At 40.4% G+C, this 24,645-nt stretch overlaps 2 protein-coding genes across 2 annotated transcripts; both read right to left on the bottom strand.

Moving 5' to 3' along the window:
* Positions 1–1,950: 1,950 nt before the first annotated feature.
* Positions 1,951–5,139, bottom strand: leap2 (liver-expressed antimicrobial peptide 2). The gene is made up of 3 exons (XM_061710099.1): positions 4,789–5,139; positions 4,421–4,608; positions 1,951–3,352 (listed from the first exon to the last, which is right to left on the bottom strand). The coding sequence occupies exons 1-3, from the start codon at positions 4,861–4,863 to the stop codon at positions 3,298–3,300; spliced, it is 318 nt and encodes a 105-aa protein (XP_061566083.1). The 5' UTR covers positions 4,864–5,139; the 3' UTR covers positions 1,951–3,297.
* A 13,838-nt stretch (positions 5,140–18,977) lies between these two features.
* On the bottom strand, positions 18,978–22,275 carry bmp15 (bone morphogenetic protein 15). The gene is made up of 2 exons (XM_061709866.1): positions 21,966–22,275; positions 18,978–20,823 (listed from the first exon to the last, which is right to left on the bottom strand). Exons 1-2 carry the CDS (start codon positions 22,093–22,095, stop codon positions 19,835–19,837), a joined length of 1,119 nt encoding a protein of 372 aa, XP_061565850.1. The 5' UTR covers positions 22,096–22,275; the 3' UTR covers positions 18,978–19,834.
* Between the last annotated feature and the right edge of the window lie 2,370 nt (positions 22,276–24,645).

The following is a 24,645-nucleotide window of genomic DNA, read 5'->3' as shown; positions in this document are numbered from 1 at the left end:
ACCTCAGATACAATACAGAACTGTGGACTTAGGTCCACAGCAGCAGCTCTCTCAAGGTCCCACTGCAGACTTTTAACCTGAGGTCCTCACATTGATTGAGCCATTGCAACAATATCATTATTTTTCTTTTCCAGACGTTCTGTCCTTGATTTGTTGGTATATTTAGGATCATGGTTCTATTGCATGAACCACATTTTGCACAGCCTAAGCTGTAAAACCAATCAATCAACCCCCCCCCCATTTCAAATTGTCGCACTGATATGATCTGTGAGCCTTGTGTCAAATATGACGCCGTGCATTTTTGACCAAAGATCCCCACCCGACGTTGGTCCTACGTGTCCAAAAGACAAAGAGTTTTTTAGACGCATCGTCAAATTTATGCTGAGCTGGCAATATTCTTTCTGAAAGAAGACAATAACTCACGTTAATTGAGGCCTGTAAGGTATAGAGTTGCTTATATGTAGTTGTCATTGCTGATGTCAATTCAATTCAATTCAATTCAATTCAATTCAATTCAATTCAATTCAATTCAATTTTATTTGTGTAGTGTCTAATACAACAGTTGTTGTCTCTAGACGCTTTCCAGAGACCCAGAACATGACCCCCGAGCAATTATTACATAAACAATGGCAGGTAAAAACTCCCACTAGTGGGAGAAAAGCCTTAAGCCAAACAGTAGCAAGGAAAAACTCCCCTTTAGGAGGGAAGAAACCTTGAGCGGGACTCATAAGTCTCATAACTCAGGCTCATAAGGGGGGACCCTCCTGCTGAAGGCCAGACTGGGGGGGTCGGGGACGTCAGCAGCACACAGCAGGCATGTGAAAGCAGCAGCGGGATGACCGGGGGTTGGGGGGGCCGCAGGCCGCGCACGCAGCTCCCGAAGCTCCGGCCTGCAAACATGCACAAAAGAGAAAAAAGGGGGGCCAGCACAAGAAACTACAGGAGCGATGGACAAAAATGATAGCTATGAGATACTTATAATAAATAAAAATGGAAATGGAGAAGACAGGAAGGGAAGAGGAGAGGAGAAGTAGGGTGAGAGGCACCGCCCAGTGGATCATGTCGGTGCCCCCCTGCAGCAGAGGCCTATAGCAGCATATCTACCACCAAGCTATATTTGAGACTAACTATTATAGTTTTGTTCTATAGCTGCAACTATGACTACTGACTCTAACACACTAGAGTTTACACTACCTAGAGATTTACCAACACCAGCTAGAAGTTTACTAAACAAGCATGTAGGTCAATGACCTACATGCTCCAGACCTGCAAAGTTTTATAGAGGCGTTCACACTTGCTGATGATGAATTAAATCAATGACATCAGCAGCAGCTGGTAAAGCAATGCTCACCACCAAGTAAAGACATATTATTTTGCATTCTCATTTACCATTTTCCCAAATAAATAAGGACATTGTGTAATATATCAGGTGTTCTTGTTCATTAGGTGCATTTATCTCATCTTGAGCCTGGCGTGGACCAAATAGTTTCTTAATGTTGAATAACTTTTGGTGATTGAGGGAGCTTATTTTCATAAAAGGCTCCCGACATTCCTTAAACATCTAGGATTTTAAGGATTTTTTAGTGAATTATCTCTCAAATTTCTGGAATACCTGCTATAATCATATATCACTCTATTTTTGATCAAAGTTGTTATTTTTCTGAGATTATACAGGACATTCAGTTCATTCTTGACCTTTGACACATCACTTCCACAGTGCAAACAATATAATTTATTGGCGTGCACGATACATTTAAAAGTCAAAACTGGAAGTGAAACTTTAAATGTTCTGAAACGAAAATTAAAGGAAAGTGTGTATGTACAGTAACTGAGGCATATTGGGTGTGAAATGTCATACTACACAATAATAAAAGGAGCAAAATGATGGGAAGAAGAGGAAAGATGTGTGATTAAATAAAAATAATCATGTAATTCAAATAATTCAGTGAGTCAGTTTTTTTCCAAAGCTTTTATTTATTTTCGTCAGCTTTCTATACGTAGATAACAGTACAGTAAGTAATACACAGTACAAAGATAATTGGGGTTTAAAAGTGCATTCAATTCAAACATTTCTCAGATACACTGAGTGTACAAAATATCTGCCAGCACCTGCTGTGTGCACGATTGTAAACTCTGCAGGTGAGTCGAGGCAGGTTCTGCGGTGGATCGTTAGGAGACGGATGTGCAAATAAAATGGTTGTAGAGAAGAATATGTTCCTCGCTGTAATCTCATGTTCCCACTGGAAAAGACGAAGAACTGCTCATGGTGATCAGTTCCTCTAAAGCAGACCTAAATATCTCAAACAAAAGCCAGATTAAAAAAAAAACATCAAAACAAAGAATAAAATAAATAAGAAAAAAGAGAATCTGTATATATTTATGGAATTGCAAATATTATTGACTGAAATTTCCATGTGTGGAAGCATAAATGCTGGACTGAGCCTTCAAAGTAATAAAATCCTTCATGATTTTCAAATGTTTTGGTACCCTGAGCATCACTTCTATAAACTTGTAACTTCGTCTCCTGTAATTCTCTGGTGAGTCGCGCCTCCACTTTTTGTCTTGAATGATTTTTCATCCATCATCTCAACAGTAAAAGTTGTATCAGATTACAGAATTGACTTAATGATGAGATGATAACAGGTAGCTTACTTGGTTGCCAAAACAGCTGACTACGTTATCTTCTGATGACGAGGATTGGTCTTGACATCAGCGCTGGGACTTTCTACTGTACGGCCAGTCAAGAGTCGGCTTATCAGACTTGACACGAGGCGGCTATGACCCAATCTGGGGCACTGAAGTCAGGAGCACGGGAATGGTGCAAAGTCTTCCCTTGCTCGCTGCTCCATGCTCCTCCTATCATCACCTGTATCTTAAATAATGCTGTAGATAAAAAAGATAATTGCTGGAAAGATTCCATGTGTTCCATTATGAGCTCAAAAAAACTGCATTTGTGAAGTTTGGTTGTCAAAGCAGCCAACAACTCAGTCTGTTTAATCATTATATCATGTTATCAAGCAGTGTAAATATCAGACTGCATAACTGCAGAGTTAAGTTCAAGGCGGTGGTAATTTGCAGAACTAATACTTGAGAGATGAATAAAAGATATTTTGGAGTTGTTTTCTTTTCCAAAGCATCCAAATTGCAGGTATTTTTGTTTTTTGGTTGTCATAAATATAATTTCTAATTAACAAAAAAGAAAGAAACAAAAATGCCTTGATGTGTTGATGTCCCTCGTCTCAGAGCCCATCGGGATCACGCTTGTATTGTAAACATGCTAGTTGTGTCCTTGGATGTCTAATATTTCACAGGCTCAGACGACGACCGTTGGCTCGTGGAGCAGCGTCCCGCCCTGCAGACGACACACAAAGAGGACTTTTTAATTTCATGAAAAGGTCGGTTTACATTTGTTACAGAGGTCAGCTTGTTCTCTGGACTTATTAACTGCAAATGGGATTTATCAGCAGGAGAGAAAACATTTCAATATTTAATCTGTTTGAAAAAGGTAAGAACACAAAAGGAATAACAGCAATATATTTAATACAGATAATCCCTTAACTGTACAAATCATCTACAGACATTTTACTCATCATCATAACTCTAGTTTTGCGTGTGTTTATGTGTATTATTTTCCTCAATTATGGATCCAATTCTACACTAGATTTTATTTGTCTTTTGTTTAATGTGATAAAAATTACACAAAAAGCTGAAAAATGTATAAATGTGAGACGTTGGGTGTTCTTTACAGCCCTTTTTACTTACCTCTGTCTCAATACTTCTTTTAAAACCTATTTTTTATCCAGACCAAACATGTATTTATAAATTATAGGAAATTTAAATTGAGGATTGGTTTGTAACGGTTTCAATTCCGGAAATGTATCTGGTGCACAGAGATCTTAAGATACTAATTAGCTTTGTTGCTAATTTTGCTAACAACAAAAGTGGCATGGATTTACTTTATGGTTTTGGTTTATGGTTTGTATTTCTGTTTTGGGGGCAAATATTGATAAAAAGGGTAATAGAGTAATAGACTGAAAAAAGTTAAGGCTGTGAATCCAACCAGAAGGGATTAAAACGTTGAACATCGATGCACATGTAATATCCATATGAGCTACTTTGGTACCAGATTTCACTACAGCTGATACATTTTTCAGAAAAACCAAAGCTAACGGGTGTATTTTTAGTTGCCGCTGCACCAGTGAAGCATGACATTAGCGCAGCGACATTTATGCTCGTGTCTGAGATACGCTCACTGCAGTTCTCATCTGAGACAGTAGAGGTCACTCTTTAAAGAAATGACGTCTCGTAAAGCATCAATTTGGAAGCGTGCCGCCATGTTGCAAGGCACGATGAGTCCAAACTCGTATTTCATTCAAAGAGCTCAGTTTTCTTTCATCGCTTCTTTTTTTGGCACAGTTACCTGCAGAGTCCTGTGGAGCATTCGAAGTGGTTTTGGCAGAACGCGCCAGAAGGTTTGCTGTTCATGATCCTCCACAGTGGAGTCATCCGAGCAACTCTCCTCAGCGTGCCCAGGGGGTGTTCCTCCCTTGAATTTGCCCTCTGGTCAGAGCTGGACTGGACGCGCGAGGCCAACGGAACTGCACATACCTGCACGGACACAAAAGGAAACATAAGCATGCATTATGAAAAGAAACAACTACTCGCACCATACAAGTGCTTTGCTTGTTGAAACAAAGCACTAAAATTACACACTTAACAGTGATTAGAGATGATTTTGTGCAGATAATACAAGAAATATTTCCATTGTGAGATATGAAAGCACCTCACCTGAGCTATAATTAACAGCAGAATACAGACTGCCACTCCTGCTTTCCTTGGGGTGAAGAAGCCTCTATTCTGCATCTTTTCAGGTCTCTCCGATGAAAAAACACAGTGAATTTCCTTTCTTCTTCCCTTCTCTCAAAGATCTCAAAGCGCGATATGACCCAAGGTTGCTCCCTGGTCTTCAGCTCAGCTTCAGCAGAGGAATCAACTCGCTGACTCAAACAGCCGTCCAAGTGCTGACTTTGGAGCCTGCGTGAAGTCAAGTTCGCTCAGGTTTTCAGTCGTGGCGGGTTTGCTCAAAGTCTCTTCAGATCAGCCTGACTCAGCGAACTCGAGAGGGCATGGTGCTCGCTTATATAGGCAGGCCCTGATCCCAGGAGAGGGAGAGCACGAGGGAGGGACAATCACAGTCCGTGCTCCATGTGTCGACACCCCTCATACCATCTCTCGGCTTTATCTCTCATATGTCACCAAAATAAAACATGATGTGCTTGCAGAAAACTGTCCTTTCCAGTAACCGGCTTGAGCTACTTCTTTTGCCACACGTGCTGTCTTTATTTTGTATAATATGAGCATTCAAATCAACAAAATCAACTGAATCTACTTATCTACTACTACTACTACTACTGTCATTTTTTATCCAAAGCGACTTACATCTGAGACCTTATCTTATACAATATTACAATTGCAATCAAGCTTCACACACATATGAGCTCAACAGGTGAGGTTTATCTCAGCTGACACACAGTACACGTGGCCTGGGCATGTGACTTGATGTAAATACTGTACATATATGTGTACTTCTTGGTGGATTAGTACATGCGGCATGATGGCGTGGCGGTCATGATCTCATCTGGAGTCCCTCTGTGTGGAGTTGCATGTTCTCCCTACGTTCTTCAGGTGCTGGTCTTTCTTCAAGAGTCCAAAAACATCAAAAGCATTTCAGCATTACTGATCATTTCAAAATCTGTGGTCCTGTGCAGGTGGACAGGTAAAGGGATTATAGACGTGCATAGAAGGATGCCTGCACATATACAAGAAGGTGCAGTTTTGGTTGGCAATGTTCATCCACTCATCAACTTTACTCCCGTTTGGGGTCACAGGGGCCTGCTGGAGCCTATGCCAGCTCTCTTTGGGTAAAAGGCAGCGGTACAAGCTTGACGTAAAATAATATCTAAGTTGTGCAAAAGTCAAACTAGAAATATAACATCTAGAATCAAAACTTTTCAGTACTTTGGTTTTGGAGGGCAATAAAATGAAATCAGTGCTTGAGAGGAAAATAAATGAAGATCTGCCCACTGCAAAACAGCTCCTCTAAAAATATTCCTAAATCTAGTAACAATGGTGTTCTTTTAAGCAAAAATACCTTTCCCAGATGGGTAAGAAACATATGCTTGACTAGAATTCTTAAAACTAGCAAAATAGTCCAAAATAGACGACCTTTGTGCTTTCTTAGAAATTAGGGACTGCACTGCAGGTTACAGATAAGTGGTTTGTGAAATCATCAAACACGACTCTTTCCATGAAGGCATCTGTTTTTCTTTACACATTTCAAAATGCAGAAACTTTTAAAACACTCAGAGATTACTTTTTTAGTATTAGGATTAGGATTAGATGTTTTTTTTAGAAAAAGTTTACATCATAATGAGGTTCTTTCAAAGTCACGTAATGCTGATGTTCTCCATCTGTACATATATATATTTATATATATTCATAGCTTGAGTCCATTTTCTATTTAAGTTTGTTGTTTAAATTTTTTTTTAATTTTACTGAACAGCTTTAACCCTGCCACTGTGGTTTTTGATCATTTCTTTTATGACGGATTATAAATATGTGCAGAAATAATCACCCTATAAAATCAAAAATTCGAGAAATTCCTGTTCATTATGTCTGACTGTGGTGACGCTTTTGGGAATCACATGCAAAACAGACGAAGAAAGACCCCCCCCCGATTTTACTACCAGAATAATATTGATAACCATGGTGAGAAAGGTCAAGCAATTTATAAAGATAAAGGAGACCTACATTGCATCCGGGAAGTATTCACAGCTCTTCACTTTTTCCACATTTTGCTATGTTACAGCCTTATTCTTAATTTGGTTAAATTTACTTTTTCCTCAAAATTCTACACACAACACCCCATAATGACAACGTTAATAAAGTTTGTTTTTTTTTAGATTTTTTACAAATTTATTAAAAATAAAAAACCAAGAAATCATATGTACATAAGTATTCACAGCCTTTGCTCAATACTTTGTTGATGCACCTTTGGCAGCAACTACAGCCTCAAGTATTTTTGAATATAACGCCACAAGCTTGGCACACCCATCTTTGGGCAGTTTTGCCCATTCCTCCTTGCAGCACCTCAAGCTCCATCAGGTTGGATGGGAAGCATTGGTGCACAGCCATTTTCAGATCTCTCCAGAGATGTTCAATGGGATTCAAGTCTGGGCTTTGGCTGGGCCACTCAAGGACCTTCACAGAGTTGTCCTGAAGCCACTGCTTTGAAATCTTGGCTGTGCTTAGGGTCGTTGTCCTGCTGAGAAATGAACCGTCGCCCCAGTCTGAGGTCAAGAGCGCTCTGAAGCAGGTTTTCATTCAGGATGTCTCTGTACATTGCTGCATTCATCTTTCCCTCTATCCTGACTAGTCTCCCAGTTCCTGCTGCTGAAAAACATCCCCACAGCATGATGCTGCCACCACCATGCTTCACTCTTGGCAAACTCCAGTCGGGCTGCCATGTGCCTTTTACTAAGGAGTGGCTTCCGTCTGGCCACTCTACCATACAGGACTGATTGGTGAATTGCTGCAGAGATGGTTGTCCTTCTGGAAGGTTCTCCTCTCTCCACAGAGGAACGCTGGAGTTCTGACAGGGTGACCATAGGGTTCTTGGTCACCTCCCTGACTAGGCCCTTCTCCCCAGATCACTCAGTTTAGACGGCCGGCCAGCTCTAGGAAGAGTCCTGCTGGTTCCAAACTTCTTCCATTTACGGATGATGGAGGCCACCGGGCTCATTGGAACCTTCAAAGCAGCAGAAGTTTTTCTGTACCCTTCCCCAGATTTGTGCCTCGAGACAATCCTGTCTTGGAGGTCTACAGACAATTCCTTTGACTTCATGCTTGGCTTGTGCTCTGACATGCACTGTCAACTGTGGGACCTTATACAGGTATAGACAGGTGTGTGCCTTTCCAAATCATGTCCAATCAACTGAATTTACCAAAGATGGACTCCAATTAAACTGTAGAAACATCTCAAGGCTGATCAGTGGAAACAGCATGCGCCTTAGCTCAATTTTGAGCTTTATGGCAAAGGCTGTGAATACTTATGTGCATGTGATTTCTTAGTTTTTTATTTTTAATAAATTTGCAAAACTTTCGAAAAAACCTTTTTCACATTGTCAATGTGGGGTGTTGTGTGTCGAATTTTGAGGAGAAAAATTAATTTAATCCATTTTGGAATAAGGCTGTAACATAACAAAATGTGGTAAAAGTCAAGCGTTGTGAATACTTTCCGGATGCACTGTACACTCTGCCTTGTAGGTGACGGCCGAGCACAGGCAGAGATGGTGCAGAGCTAATCGTCTGCCTGAACTTTGAACCCTGGCACTGCAAAGAGTTATGCTCCCAACTTTTTTATCTAACATTTGCTTGAAATGCTTTTACCCCCCCCCCTCCCTCCATAAAAGGAGCCCCTGCACAAATGACGGCATACCTCATCTGTCTTTAGTCAACTCACCAACAACCTCCTCACATTAGGGCTGTTAGATTAAATCAGGGCCGGTGGCCTCTGTGGGTTTCTTACGGAGGGAAAACTGATAATTAAATGATTTAATAAACTGAAAATGCACTGCAAATAGCATATGCTGGTGAAAGAGTGGTTAAAGTGAAAAATATTGTCAATATATTGTTGTTATGTAACCAAAAAATGTAAAACTCTGTTCCAGTTTTCCAGCTAACACCGGGATTCCGATCCACTGTCCAACCATGCTGCATATTTGAACCTTAAACTTTGCTCAGGCTTCCTTGGGCAAACGAATCGAAGGAAAGTTTCAGACATGACCTCATCTGACTGGTTTTCAGTCGATGGGTGGACGGTTCAGGCTGAGCTTCACAGAAATGGGTTACCCAGAAAGGCCTTGAGTCGGAGCCAGGAGCTCTGATAATGGATGCGGTGTCAGCTCAGCTGCCTCAGCGCTTATCGCTTATCTCTCCCATGAAAGCGCAATCAGGAATTCCGTAGGGGAACCTAGAACACATACAGTACAGTATTTTTATTTCCAAAAAGGATTTTTACTGATTTTATGAACCAGTTTAAAAAAGAAAAAAAAAAAACGGTCTGAATTATGACTCATTTTATCATTAGTAAAAACTTTCTTTTGGAGGGAGCAAATTTACCATCCCCAAATCCAGCTTCTTACAACACGCTGCCAAATAGTTTTTGCAGGGATGAATTATTAAGTTTGAGGAAGGGAATATTTGTGATGCAGATGCAGAAGTGATCCAGGGAGTTTAAAGGACTCTTTACAAAGATTAAGACATAGGACATGTTATCAGCCTTACTACATACCAGAAGAAGCAGATAATATATAGACATCTTCTAGGCAGCGATGTTGCTTTCGTTCACATATGTAACAAGTGCGCTAATAGAGTGTTTCATCATAGTAAATGACCTCTATAAGACTCATTTACAGTACAGTTACAAGTGGCTTAATCACAAAGAAGAGGAAAAATTATAAAATTATCAAAAAACAAATCAGGCTTTGGTGAAAACAGACATACAGAAATCTGTTCCGCTGGGGCACCAAGGGTAGCCTACGAAATATATCGTTCATGTCTATGAAACCGACAACACACTCTAACATCTTTGTATGTTTGCTGAGGTCCCATGTAGAGCACCAGCAGAATCTTGCCGAAGCCCCAGAAAAAAGACACCCTAAACGTGTTGCTGTCCTTCCGGAAAACAAAGAAAAACGCACTGAAAAGGTCTGAAACTGAGCAAAGCAAGTATAACTCATAACCGACCAATGAAAATCAAGCAATGCTTTTAAATTATGGATAAACAGTATCATGAAAAGATAAAAATGTCTCCTGTAATTAGCATCACAAGAGTCTTCAGTCTTGCAGTCAGAGTTAATGGAGATGATGAGGAGTACGCTGGAATCTACCAACGTGCACGCTGACAGGCCACAACGCTTTGGGAAGGAAGTTCTCCAGACAGACGAAAGAAAGCTGGAGCTTTGTTACAAGTCACATGGGCTCTATGCTCAGAGATGCAGAAAGAAGACGCGAAACACGGAGCAGGCTCGGTTATGGCCTGCAGCCGCTTTTGCCGTGTCTGGTACAGGGTTTCTTGAATCTGGGAACTCTCAGGACTATGAAGACACACTGGCAGGAAATGTGCTGCCCAATGTCAGAAACTGTGTCTTCAGTCACGGGGGCGATGAATCGCGACACAGCTAAATACAAGAATGACTCAGGGGTAAAGCTGTGGACTATCCTGAAGTGATCTTCAGTGAATCCTGATCTAAATCCTGTCTCACTTAGAGTTGACTGCAGTGATTGACTCAGGAGATATTAATCAGTTAAGTTGAGGGTACCAACTAATACAGTATGTCAGAGCCAATTTTTCTCTCCTTTTTCTTTTATGAGTCTTTTTGAAACACAATTCAAAAGGCTTAAATTATTATTTATGACTTTTTTTTAGTTTCAAGCTATTTCACTGACCATCATGGGTTTTCTTTCTTGTAAAAGTGTTATTGTGATGCATTCTGAGAAACTTTTGCAGCTCCAATAAAAATAGTTGTCCATCAGTGTTTTTCCTTAGTTGCAACAGAGTTTAGCAGAGTTTTGTCATGCAGGCTGAAGGACACGTGTTCAGAGGAAGCAAGAGACTAAAATTCCTTTCTTCATTAAAACTTTGCCGTTGTCTTTTTTTCTTGATTGGCGTTAATTCCTCATCACTAATTTTACTACTAGAAACGTTGTGGGTTCCTGTTAAAGCCTGATGCTTTTGCAATTTAAGCCTTCATGAGAAGTTTTGAGTATCTAAGCGCGCAAAAAGAAATAATACCATAATCCTGACATGAACTCGTTTACGGGAAGGTAGGAATGTGTCACTACTTCTGATAAACTTCTGCAACATCCATGTCATGCTTAAACTAAGCTGAGTAATCGGCTTTTATTGATGAATATTACAAACAGTTGTATTACCATCTTTTATAGAACAGAAAGTGTCATTCATTCCCAGAATAGTGCACAAAAAATGTGAGATGGCATGAGATACACACAAAGAAAGACTTGTTTATGACGCATTTCAGCGCCTACCACACACACACACACACACACACACACACACACACACACACACACACACACACACACACACACACTGACTACGTTTACATGCAGTCAAAATTCGGGTTATTGCTAATATTCCGGTTACTGAAACATTCGGAATATTCTGTTTACATGCGTGAGCAAACAGGGTTATCCCTGTATACATGGTAATTAATCATTCGGGATATCCCGATCAAACCAGCGACGCACGGAGAACGTGATGACGCAATTCCCGTCATTTCTGCTTCTTCTTCCTGTATCCAAATTCAAAACAAATGCTGCTTCGCGCAACCTTTCTCTCAACTTCATGTAAATCTCGCTATCCCGGTACTTTCTACCGTCTACAAATGCAGAAATGTTCAAAAAGGGCTGGATGGATGAAGGGATGATGATGAGTGGCTGAGGCAGGTGTATGTTTGCGGGGACCCGGTGGTATTTTCCACACATCACCATCGCTGCTGATCTGTGACTCTATGCGCCCATCTCACAGACAGTATAAAAAAAAGAAGTGAAAAATATGAACGCTGTGCTTGCTGTTATTCCGGGAGGTCTGACAAAGTAACTCCAACCGCTGGACGTCGGTGTGAACCGGCCGTTCAAAGTGAAGCCTTTATGGTTCCGCGTTAAATCGACGCAGAGCCTACGCCGGAGGTTACGTAACCTACGGCGTAGGCTCTGCGTCGGTTTAACGCGGGACCATAAATCAGCCTTAAGGCTGCACCGGCGTGGGAGAGATGGATGACTGAGGGGGAACAGTTTCTCCAGGAGTGGAAAGCAGCGCCAGGCAAGTTATGCCACAGTTTGCAGAGAGATTGTTGATCCGTGGGCTAAGGTGTCTGCTGGGACTATTTTGCGAGCTTTTGCAAAAGCATTTCGAGGCGCCGCGCGGCACGGAAAGAGACTCTGACAGCGAGGAATCCGGACTGGCACAGCTGATTTAGCGCAGCTCTTTAATGCAGACACAGAGGATGAGACTTCGATGGGGTTGATTAATGTAAAAACTGAAATAAAGTAAATCAAAATAAGTTTTGCTCCGGCTCTATTTTTAAAAACGCACACTTGCTTGCTTGTGTGTGTGTTCCGCGGAGCGTGTGTAGACGGCGCGCCGTGTGTGTGTGTTTTAAATACACAAATGACACAAAAATGAGGGTATGCCTTTCCACACAGCACGCAGAATGGTCGTGAAAATACGGTATTTATATATGAAATGTCAGAATAGGTCATTTTTTGACGACACACCAGGGTGCCGCGACACCCCGGTCGAGAAAGGCTGGTTAGAAGAACTTCCTGGACTCAAAAGACCAGGATTCCTTGCGAACAGAGCATGCGCAGAAAACAAATTCCTGTTCCGTTTGGTCGGGATATTCCATTTGGCGTTTACATGACTGAATATTCGGGTTTTAAAAGGAGTAACCCAGGGGTAATATTCGGGTTTTTAAAAACCGGAATATGAGCAAATTCGGGTTATTTAAAGTGTTTACATGGCCGTACAAATTCGGGTTATTGCCAATATTCGGGTTTTAAAAGGGTTATTGATTGCATGTAAACGTAGTCACTGTTCTCATAAGCCGAGTCTTTCTAAACTAATTTGGTTTATGATTCCCAGACTTATACAAATAGTTTCTTAGCTGCGTGGCATCATCATGTAGAGTGTATTTCTTGTGTGTGTGTGTGTGTGTGTGTGTGTGTGTGTGTGTGTGTGTGTGTGTGTGTGTGTGTGTGTGTGTGTGTGTGGTGTGTGTGTGTGTGTGTGTGTGTGTGTGTGGTTTCATAACAGAACATTTGCAGGATAATTAGAATAAGATATGAAAGAAAACGCTACACAATCCAAAACACACAAAACCCAAAAGGCCGAGAGATCAGTCAAAGATCTGAGGATTTCCAGTCACTTGGTAATAAAACTTTACAGTAACAGATGATTATGGGGGTAAAAAAAAAAAAAAAATTCTGAAAATGATCCAATCCAACCATCACGCAGGATTTTAAATAAAAACATATAAACGAATCAAACAAGTAATCGTCACTTTAATGCAGATATGTCCCAACTTATCATGACTTATGTGCTGGGTTGTGTGCGTACTTGTTGGACTGTAAACGTCCACGCTGAGGCGGCTACATGACTGATGGTGAACAGTGAAGAAATGACTTTCTCTTCGCTCTGCATTTCTGTGCACGCTGCTCCCATGGATGTGGACACCGTGCATCGACTGCACCTGCAAGGCTGTTTGTTAACCCTATAATGCCACATCCATCACATTTGGTGCATGACTCTGTGAGACCTCTGCAGCATACACACAGTCAAAAAACCCCTGCAAAAATAACTATTGTATACAATTAAAAGATAAAAAGAAAGACTGTTGTGGTCACAAAACTCATCTTACACGCCCCATAATATTTAGACGTGGTTATTAAAAATATCAATCAAAAAGAAAAAACTAGAATTAAGAATGCGTTTCATGTGTCAGCTTACAGACAAACATTAAACTTTAATCATTTCTTAAAAAACCTGCCAGTTTTGTAAACAATTGATTTGGTTTTAAATGACTGTCTCTCATTACGGAATTTATAAAAATAAAAATAAATAAAATAAAAAAAGCATATGAATGAAATTAAAGAAAATAGGGATAAAGCCTGCAAAGATCACGTCCATTTGACCTTTTCTTGTCAGGTAAACTGAGAATGTGCACGGTATTTGCAGAAATACTAATGTGTGTTCATTTATCTGATCTTTTTGTGTCTCCTGAAGGTTTTAGCTTAATGCTAGAGATAATGTAGGTCTTGTAAATGTATTGATAAACATGATAAACAGCACCTCACATGTTTATCAGATTAGATTGGGACATGTGCATAAATAAAATAAGATAAACCTAAATAAATAAGTCTACAGAGGTGAGATAAAATCAGTCTCACTGTTCATACTAGAAGTAACGTAATCCATAAAGTAGCCCTTTGCCCTTTATTCTTGCCAACATAACCTTATATGATGTTTTCTCAGTCAGCGTTGGATATGTAGGTGACTTTTTGTATCTCACTTTAACCCTGATCGCCCACGCTATCCCGTCCATCGGAAACGAGGTGGACAGATCAACACGGTTATTCCTGCCTGAGAATTCCAGCACCTGAGACCTGAATGATTTGACCATTCCCAGATGAGATGGCAGAAAGTTCCCAATGTCATTGCCAATGTGTATTTCTAGTTATTAGACCTATTTAAGAAAAGTCCTCCATGGTTTTTCCAGTACAGTACCTGTGCAAAACTTTGCAAAAACTTCCCCCGATTACTCCGATGTGTCAATAGCTATAATCTTCCATGGATCATTGTAACGTTTACAGTTAACGCCTCTCGGCCAAATTATTCTCAATTAATTTCTAAAAAGATTAAAAGTATCTCCTAATATTTAATCAAATCTATGCACCTTCTGGTACAAGAGGATGCTCATGATAGTCAACAACAGGGTTACCTGCCTTCTCTGACTGGAGCTTTTTTAATGATGCCGTCCTGAATTTTTAAATAGTTTCAAGAATCTAATTTCTCATGCAGTTATTACTTTTTGAACAACATAAGAGCACGACCTGCTTCCCTATTTGTACCTCGGGATTGCATCCATCCTGTCTTCCTTTGGAGAGATTTAAAAAAGATGGTGAACTACAACTGTCTATCATGACTGAATAATTGGGATTGCTGTACATTACTTTCATCCAGTTATCCATCTATCCATGGTCTCTCCTTCCTGTGATCATTAATATAAATATCTTGTCATACATATATAAACATCCCACTTCTGTCAAGCGTTGCGGTAGTTAACATTCATTTTTACATAGTTTGGCTACGATACTTCTTTAATATTGTCTAGAGCGACTCTCTCAGTTGATTGCCATTTTTTACTCGTATGGGGGGCTTAAAAATAGGAATTTATTCTGACTTATCTTCACTGATTCTGCTAACATTAACTGCAACTTTGCTGCAGACACACACTCTAAACTGCTTTCATTCACCCGGTCCCTTGAGGAAGTTCGTACTGCTTACTGCCTGATGATCAGCCAAGGTTTTCTTTAACTCTGCCATCTTCCGTGAAGGCCAGTATTTGGGCCAATATTTTACTTTATGTACTTTAACGAGGCTATTTGGTGTAATATTAGTATAATCTCTCCCTTTCTTAGCGATTGGTAAAATAAGTGCTTCATTAAAAAAAATGGTGCAAGTTAACCAATCTGAGCCTCCTGAAATATATATTGGAGCCAGTAAATGCATTTCTTCTTTATAGGAATGAAACTTGGATATGTATGAAAAATAAATTCTCTAGTAGCAGACGGTTTGAGAGGAATGAATCAACAGTTATGGGATCAGCAGGGGCTGAGGCTCCCAAGCATGTCCTGGCTCCTCTTTGCTGCTTGTTTGATCATCAGCATCATTCATCACTAATAATCCTCCTTGAATTCCTTCAACACTAAAAGGTTCAACCTTTTGTGAATTTAAGAACTCTGTTTGCTCGCTGGAAAAGGAGCTATGATTAATTTGTGTTTTACACTTTTTTTAGCCTCATAATTCTTTCCCCCCCCTAAGAATCTTCTGCTTATATATTTATGGTTATTATCATAAATTAACAAAAACAGACAGTCTTGTTTTAGTATGTAGGTGTGTGTGAGCTCTGTTGACGTGCTTCTTGCATGAATGCCATGTCAGCTGCCTTAATGTGGAGACATATTTTCCTTTTCCAAACTGACCCAGAGCCATTGATATTCTACTTAAACATTATTGGCAATTTATAAAATTAAGAAAATAAAAAGTTAGTGTATAGGGTAAAGAGAAGGAAGTCTCATTTTGAACCAATAATATTCCGTTTGATTAAGGAAAGTCAAAGTAATAATAATTATAATAATAATAATGATTTATGATGATGATGATGATGATGATAATAATAATAATAATAATAATAATAATAATAATAATAATAATAATAATAATAATAAAATTTCCCTCTACAATAGAGAGAAAATCACTAACATATAAAAGTCTCCAACTAATTGAAGAGTTGTGTCCAACAAATAAAATAAAGGAAACGTAAGTCTGTGGGGTGTTGATTCCCTTGTTAGACCCACCCAAACTTTCCAGCTCAACCCAAAAACAGGTTTTACTTTCTGAATCCTACAGTATATTTTTGCAGCAAATTTACTATCATCAGTAACATGTTGCTTGATGAACATCTGCTCCTTTCCTTTCATATCAAAGTGTTGTTGTGAAGAATAGTCCGGCCAAAGGAACTTAACTCACAAGCATCAAATAACAAAAAAGAAACACTGAGCCAGAATACAAGATCTCAGGACATGTTGAATCCCAGCAGGTGATTTGTTGACCTTTGGTCACTGGTCTGAGCTTTTCCTTCATATAAAATTGCATGACAGTAATTATACCTTTTGTCAGGCATTGGGGTCCAGGAAGACTGCAGAAGTCACAGGAGACGCAGCTTAGTTAGTTTGCCTTTAGTAAAACGGTGTCAAGTTTGTCTTAATTTATCTGGGATTAAGATCCAAGGGGTGAAACAAACCTGCCTTCACATCAGCGCGCTGTGCGGTTTCTGGGCCAACAGCGCCATCTGCTGCTCTCAACGTGCTACTGCACCTTCCTGGGTTTCTTCCAGTACTCGAGTTGAGGGGGGATGAGGGGGGATGGCATCCCCCCCTGAAATAAAAACAGTCCATATCATCCCCCCTGTAAAACTGCCATCCCCCCTTTCCATCTCTTATGTCATTTCATCAATGAATGTGGTTTTACTGCTATTTCAACATTTAGAGTCATCACCAGAAAAATAACACCAGAAAAATGTGACAATTTTCACCTGTTTCAGGTAAATTTTCACTTGAAATAAGTAGGAAAATCTGCCAGTGGGACAAGATTTATCTATCTATTTTTCTACTTATTTTAGGTGAAAATCTACTTGAAACAGGTGAAAATTGTTGTTTTTTCCAGTGATGAGTCTTGTTTTAAGTGTAATGAGATTTTTTTTTACTAAAATGAGACATTTTAACTAGAAATAAGACAAATATTCTTGTTAAGATTTTGAGTTTTTGCAGTGATCCATTTTACTTATCCTGTGAAAGACAGAGTCACATTGATAAGTTCAGAAAACTGTTTTTTATTGTTGTGTTTTGATGTATTTGATGTAATCCCAGTGGATATTTAAAGCTTACAGAAGGATGCATTTAACTGCTGCTATGTCATTCCTGCAGTATTTCTGCAGGTGTTTTGGTCAGTGCTATTATTTGTAATATATTACATTTGTAATCAGCACAAATGATCTGTCCCCATATGATAAAATCCACCATCCCCCCTGATTTTTTTTTTTACAACTCGAGTACTGGTTTCTTCCTATAACCACTGAAACAATGTTTCCAAGTCACATTTACGAACCCGTTTAGCAGAAGATGAGACGTGTACCAAGTGTTTAACCTCTACTTTTTATATGTAAAGTAGGACTTTGTAAAGTAGGTTCTTTTATGGCTCATTTAGAGGAAATGCATGTTTTTTAAAAACATTTCATTATACTTTGCCATATTTGTTAGGTATCTTGTTGGCATTTAGAATAAAAACTCTTGACATATTGAAATTGAAGGACCTAAATCTCTGAATAATTCCCATTCATCGCAAACCTGGAGGGATAAAGTGAACTGAAATGATTCAAGGATGACAAAACCCACTTCCTGGAACCTCTAAATCTAACAAGGAGACAAAGGATGTACAAGTCTCCAGTTTGAAAAGTGAAAAGACAGCAAAGAAACAGCAATGAACTGTGAAAAGGCTCCTAACCCTACAGCAGGACTGCTTTTGTCATGTTTCCACCTTTACGTTACTATTTATCATTCATGTTATGCCCATTTTAGCACCAATACAGTATACACATTCATCTAGTGCTGTGATTAATATGTTGCAGTGGGAAGGTTCTTGTCCCTCAAAAGAAGCATGTCAGACGACACATCGTGTGGCTCAGATGTCAGATTATTCCTTCAGTTAAATTTGTTGAAATTTCATGAACTAGTAGACCATAGTATTCTGCAAATTATGTTTAAAGCTCATAAAAAAACTTTACCAATCAACATTCAGAAAAGATTTGAAAAAAGAAAAAGCAAGTATAACTTAAAAGGAACAGAGATTTTTATAAAACCAAGATGCAGGACAAAATTGATGGAACGTTGTTTCTGTGAAAGGAATCAATTTATGGAACAATCTGAACAAAGAAAACAAAGAATCCAAATCAAACATTACATTCAAAAGAATTAAAACCTATATGTTAAGGAAATATAACGAAAAATGTTGAGTTTGATTGACATACCCGTAGGCGGTGGTAATTTTATTTAATGTTATTTTAAATTTTAGTTGTTTTTATTCACTTTTTTAGTTATTTGTGAAAGGGGCAGATCAGATAAGATTCTTCTTCTTTCTGCTCCCTTTTCATTCATAAATTAGGAACATTTGTATTTGTTTGTATTAAATTTTGTTTTTTGAATGAAATAAAGAATAAAATGAAAAAAAAGTAATCATTGGTTTGACACAAGTCAACCTTTAAAAAGTCTGCTTTAAATGTCCAACACTTCAGGGGTAAAAAAAAAAAAAAAAAAAAAAAAAAAAAAAATCTTCGAGGGAAATGTGCTCTCAGACTTCAACACAATCAGGCTTAAATTGGGTTGAAGCCTGGACTGGCCGTCGCAGAGTCCAGCTCTCAACCCAAATATAACTGCATCCTTAAACAATAGTCTTAGTTTAGTGGGGTTAAACAGCAACAGCCGAGTGCTGCTGTTGGAGGAGTCATAGACTCTTTAAATATGAAGAACTCACTTAGCCTGCAGGTAAAACATCACAATCTTTATTTATGCAAGATCTCCACAACAAAACACAAACAAAACTGTCAAACTAGGGATAGCATTTCTTTTTCCCCCCGAAAGGAAATACGTCTTTTAAATACATCTGAATGTGGCGTCAACATCACAGATATTCATTTTTAGTTTTATTTGGTAGCTAGGGTCCAACCAGAGCTCAGGCTTTTCAGACATGACCAGTAAAGACAAGCTCAGGCACCGAGTTAAATAATCCTTGCTGTAGACAAAATCCACAATTGATTAGGCTTTAGAAAATATGCTTTTATTATTCATTTCCACTTGTAATAAAAATCGCATTCTTTTCCACGACACCAGTTTTCTTCAACATTAAACAGTCGCTCCTCATCGTAAGTCAGTTTTTTTCTTCCTCTGTCAAATCATGAGCAGTAGAAGTTTAAGGAGACACCCCCCCCCCCTTTCATTATGAACACAAACGGTAAATGGCAAATGTGAGGTCTGAGCAGTTGCATCCAACGTGGCTGACCCCTTGTCCATTAAAAGATTTCCCTTTAAGCGCTATCAGAGGAGCGTGGCTTCACACAGTGGCCACATTATCCAGAGATCTTTCAAAACATACAAATATCAAGGCCTTTTTTTTCCTCTTTTTTTTCGGTTACAGCTGCTGCCCTGATGTGAAACACAGATCAGGTTTAAAACACAGGAAAACGGGTGAACTAACAGCTGCCTTGGAAACCCCCGACTTCCCTCCTTCCAGTCTTGAGCTTCACACGGTGAGCTGCCAAGCCCTGGATCAGACAAATGACCCTTCAAAAGATCACCTGGGTCAGTCTCTTTTCTCAGTGCTTAGCATTTTCAAGTCATTTTGGGTCCCGCTTGGAGTCTAGCGACACGTGCAGGACTCAGCCACCATGTCCTCCAGCTCCTTGTAGTCCACTTTCTTCTTGTGCGCGATCAGCACGCTCATCGGCATGTACTTGTACGGCACGCAGGACGGGAGAGGGACGTCGCCGACGCCCAGGTCGCTGATGAGCATCTGGATGATGGCGTGGTTGGGGGAGTGGTAGCCGTAGTGCAGCACGCGCGGGCAGTCGCCCTGGCAGTAGCGGGGGTTGTAGACGGGCGGGGCGATGAAGTAGTGGCCCCAGCCCAGCTCGTCGAACGACAGCCGGAAGGAGTGGAGCTTGCAGCGGTTCTTGGGTATGCTGGTCTTGAGCTTGTAGTTGGGGATGTTTGAGATGATGGAGGCGGAGGCGGAGGTGGAGAAGGAAGAGGAGGAAGTGGGGGCGTTTTTCAGAGCGTCCAGCGAAAGGTCTTTGGCCTCCGAAGTCGAGTTCTGCTTGGAGCTGCGGCGGTGGCGGATTGACGTGTGCCACCACCCGACGCGCCTCATTAGGTTCTCTCCGTCCGCCCCGAGCAAGTCCCCCATCCACTCCTTCACCTCCCTCTCCTCCTCCAGGTACAGAAGAAGAGACGGGACCTCGAGGTGAGGCTCGTTGCTGAACTGCTTCCTCCCCCTGAAGGGAGTCCACCACCACGAGGCGCCGCCGTCCTCGTCGGCCAGCCCCGGGTCGGCGCACCAGTACTGGGCCGAGAGGGTCAGGTGGCCCCCGTCCACCTGGCCCTTCCCCTGCAGGATGTGAGCACTGACGTGCGACGTGATGTCCGTCTCGATCCAGCGCTCGTGGGGCTCCAGGGTGACCAGGCTTTCGGCCCCCAGGGAGGTGATTTGCGCCCGGCAGCGGGGCGGCTGCAAGGCCTGGGCCGACGTCCAGGAGGAAGAGGAACGCAGGTGGATGAAGGAAGCTCTGACGAGCTGCTCGGAGGGAAGAGTGTCCAGATTGTACTGCACTGTGAAGATGTAGCAAAGATCTGAGGAGGAAGAGACATGATTAAATCAAAAAGGCTTCAAAACATGTTTTATTTGGAAACCTTCAATTTTCCAAGCAAAACTTGGATTTAAACCCTGATTTATTACAAGAGGACAGAAGATTTATATTCTTTTTAGTGGTATGCAGTTAAAAAAAAAAAAAAGCATGGTTCTTGTGGGTTGGGGGAGGGTAATTAAAGGCTTTTCTGATGGACATGTGGCAGCAATTATTGATCTCAGACGCTGGAAATGCACGTGGGGCATCTTAAAGAGCAACCCAAACCCACTAGAGGGGTTTCCTACTGTGCAAACAGAACTTCTTGGCCTTGTGGTGGCCGATCTACGGAAGAGTATTAGGGCCATGCAAGAGAAAAATAAATATTTTAGAGAAGGAAGACTTATTTTCATTATGCACTTCGAGAAAAAAGTTTAAATTTCGAGAGAAAAGTCGAAATGTTGGAAAAAAAAAAGTCAACATTTCGTGAAGAAAGTTGAAATGTTAAGAAAAAAGGCGAAATTTCAACTTTACTCACAAAATTTCGACTTTATTCTCGAAATTGTACTTCAACATTATTCTCGACATTTTGACGTGTTTCTCGAAGTGCACAATAAAATAAATCTTCCCCGAAATGTCAGAAAAAAGTCGAGATTAATGTCGAAGTACACTTTCGAGAAAAAAGTCGAAATGGAGAAAAGTCAAAATTTCGTGAATAAAGTTGAAATGTTCAGAAAAAAGGCGAAATTTAGACTTTATTCACAAAATTCCGACTTTATTCTCGAATTGTACTTCAACATTATTCTCTACATTTCGACTTTTTTTCAATAATAAAAAAAAAATATTTCCCAAAATCTCGAGAAAAAAGTCGAAATGTCGAGATTAATGTTGAAGTACAATTTCGAAAAAAAAGTCGAAATGTTGAGAAAAGTCAAAATTTCGTGAATAAAGTTGAAATGTTCAGAAAAAAGGCGAAATTTCGACTTTATTCTCGAAATTGTACTTCAACATTATTTTCTACATTTCGACTTTTTTTCTCAAAGTGCACGATAAAAAAAAAAAAATCTTCCCCTCAAATATTTTTCCTCCTGCATGGCCCTGATACTCTTCCGTACCAATCAGTTGCATGTATCGACCCAAGGCTCTCACCTCCGGACGCGGGCAGGTAGTGCACCGAGGACGCCGCGGGCCGCAGCAGGCGCACCGTGTTGGAGCCGAACTTGCGGTGCTGCTTGGTCCTGCCGTCCGGCTCGGCCGCGCTCCGGTACAGGCTGAGCATGAACTGCAGGTTCTGGTCCGCTTTCTGCTCGTCCGTGAGCGGCCGGTGGTGCGCGCCGCGGTGCCGGACGCCGTGCTGGCTGCGCCGGCGTCTGCGGGAGGAGGTGAGGACTCCAGCGCAGGTGCAGCACAGCAGGTAGACGCAGCAGGTCAGTGCGCAGGCGCGCAGCAGCAGCGTGGCGAGGCTCACCCTCATGGTTACGGTACAACCTCTGGTGCTAGCGAGCTCCACCGACGAGGCTATAGTGGGCAACCATCCTCCTCGCGGCCGAGGGCGTGACTTACAGGCTACACCTGACGGCTGGACATTTTGGACCTTTCACTCCACCTCCAGCTGAGATTTGACGGCGACCCAATTAACCCCTCCGCTGTGTGTGGGGAGCGCGCGTAAAATTGCGTCAAAGGGAAATTAACTAATCCTGGCAGGCAGCCGTGAGCCGGTGTTCACTCAAGGGCCAATCATTGGCCCCTAGAAGCATTTAGGACGTTATATGAATCCAAACGGTGGCTGTCCACCTATCTCTTACCTGAATACCAGTCACGTGATCATCATTTTATATATAGGTATATATAGGTATAATATTGCAATGAAGTGCTGTACTATTTTCATAAGGTAATAACAGGTATAATTTTTTTTGATAAAGTAGTAAAGCTTGCTGTTATATATTTTTTTTCTTATTTTTATTTTCAAGCAAAATCGAAATAGAAACAAGGGGTAGGACCTCATAAGTTTTTTACTTCCTCCTACTCCTTTTCGGGCATGAAGGTTTATTTCCCTTTAATTTGTTTAATGACTGTTTATTTATATTCTTTTTTTTTGTTTTGTGTAATTGTTTTTTTTATGTATGCTCGAAATAAAGATTTCAATCAATCAATCAATTTTGTCCTGATCAAACTCACTTAAAGACATTCTGCTCCTTCAAACTATATTTTATGGGATAAATGGTCATTTTGTCTCTTTATATCTGAATAGATGTTTTTGATCAGCTTTTATTTGCAGAAATGCACATCACAACTTTGATGGAGAGGGCATCCAAGGTGCGACAGACCTTTGGATCTCACAGCCCTGACAAAAGGATGATTCATTTTGAGCCCTAATTAAAAAGAAATAAAATCACACGAAAGACAGTGTAAATATGTGTAAAAATGAAAATAAAAACAACTTAACATCCACCAAGTAATCACTTGTTCCACCCATCCATCCATGGTCATGTGATCTGCTGAATCCTATATCACCCTGAGCAGGTTGCAAGTTAATTGCAGGGCTTGTGTAATATTTTGAAAATTAAAAGAACAAATCAACAGTATGGAAGTTGGAAAACAAAAGAGAAGAAAAAAATTAGTGTTTCTGGACATTTATTACTTAAAGCAGTTAGTTTCCAGTTAGTTTTATTTTTCCCTGCATCACCTTTTTTTATTTAAGTTCAAATCAGTGTGATGGTTGTAATCATTTACTGTTGTGGGGTTAATTGACATTTTATGTCTCGGGGCATGGTTGTGATCGCCAGAGATCATCACAACTGTGCAGGGGTGTTATGTTTGAAGGGTTAACATCAACTTAGAGGATGAAGGCATCATGCATTTGATAGCGCTGGTGAACTTTCTCAGATGAAAACCTGCAGCTAACAGTTCAATATCTGGGCTGCGTGTCCTGTTGTTGACAAGCAGTGCTGTTCTTTGCTTCAACACACAGCACCTTCCTCGGTGGCGTGCTGCCTTGTGCATCCTGCCTGTTAAGTGACTTATGACCAGAAATGTTTGCCAGTTGCAGGTCTGTCAAACCTTAACCTGCACTGGGGTGTTGGAATAGTCTTGCCTGGGTGGAAAGATGACAGAAAGAGTAGCCACAGTACCGAATTGTCTGAGTTTATCTAACTGTGGACTAATAGAATCTCTTACACAGATCAGCTGCTTTTGTCTTCAGAGATCTCCTTTTCATAAGGCACGGCAGAAGCTTCTCATGAGCTACAAACTGAATATGATTGACAGTTTTCATCAATCAAAGTAGCTCCAAAAACCACACCTCCACACTAATTTTACTAATTGGACTCATGTGTGCATACTACTGACTCCCCAGCTCCTTTGTAGTACACTGCAAAAAACAGCCCTGCTAGAAATAAGCCTAATAATCCTAAATCTAGTCAAATGTGTCTTATTATGAGCCAAAATATCTTAGCCAATTGAGTAAGAAAGATTTTCTTGACTTGACCTCTTAAAACTAGCAAAATAGTCTGAATACAGTCTTGTTTTTTCTTGAAACAAGGCTTTTTAACTTTCTAAGAAATTAGTTTTTTGCAGTGTAGTCCATTATTGGGACTAAGATCCATTTCAGATCCCATTTTATGTCAAATAAACCAGTTAATTCCAGTGGCTTTTTCTTTCCACTGTATCCTTCCTTTGTGAAAATCCAGTTGATAAAGGGGACATGTCACAGCCTGAAGACAACAGCCTTCCTTTTCCCAGATGTGTGTCTGGTCTTTGGTCATGGCAACATCTTAAGCCAAAATTAAACTCATACTAACAGATATCCACTTGTATCCAACCACAAAAG

The sequence above is a fragment of the Cololabis saira genome, chromosome 20, assembly GCF_033807715.1.
Source record: "Cololabis saira isolate AMF1-May2022 chromosome 20, fColSai1.1, whole genome shotgun sequence".
Taxonomy (NCBI): Eukaryota; Metazoa; Chordata; class Actinopteri; order Beloniformes; family Belonidae; genus Cololabis; species Cololabis saira.
Note: the sequence above shows the minus strand (reverse complement) of the source record. Positions and strands in the feature narration are given on the sequence as shown.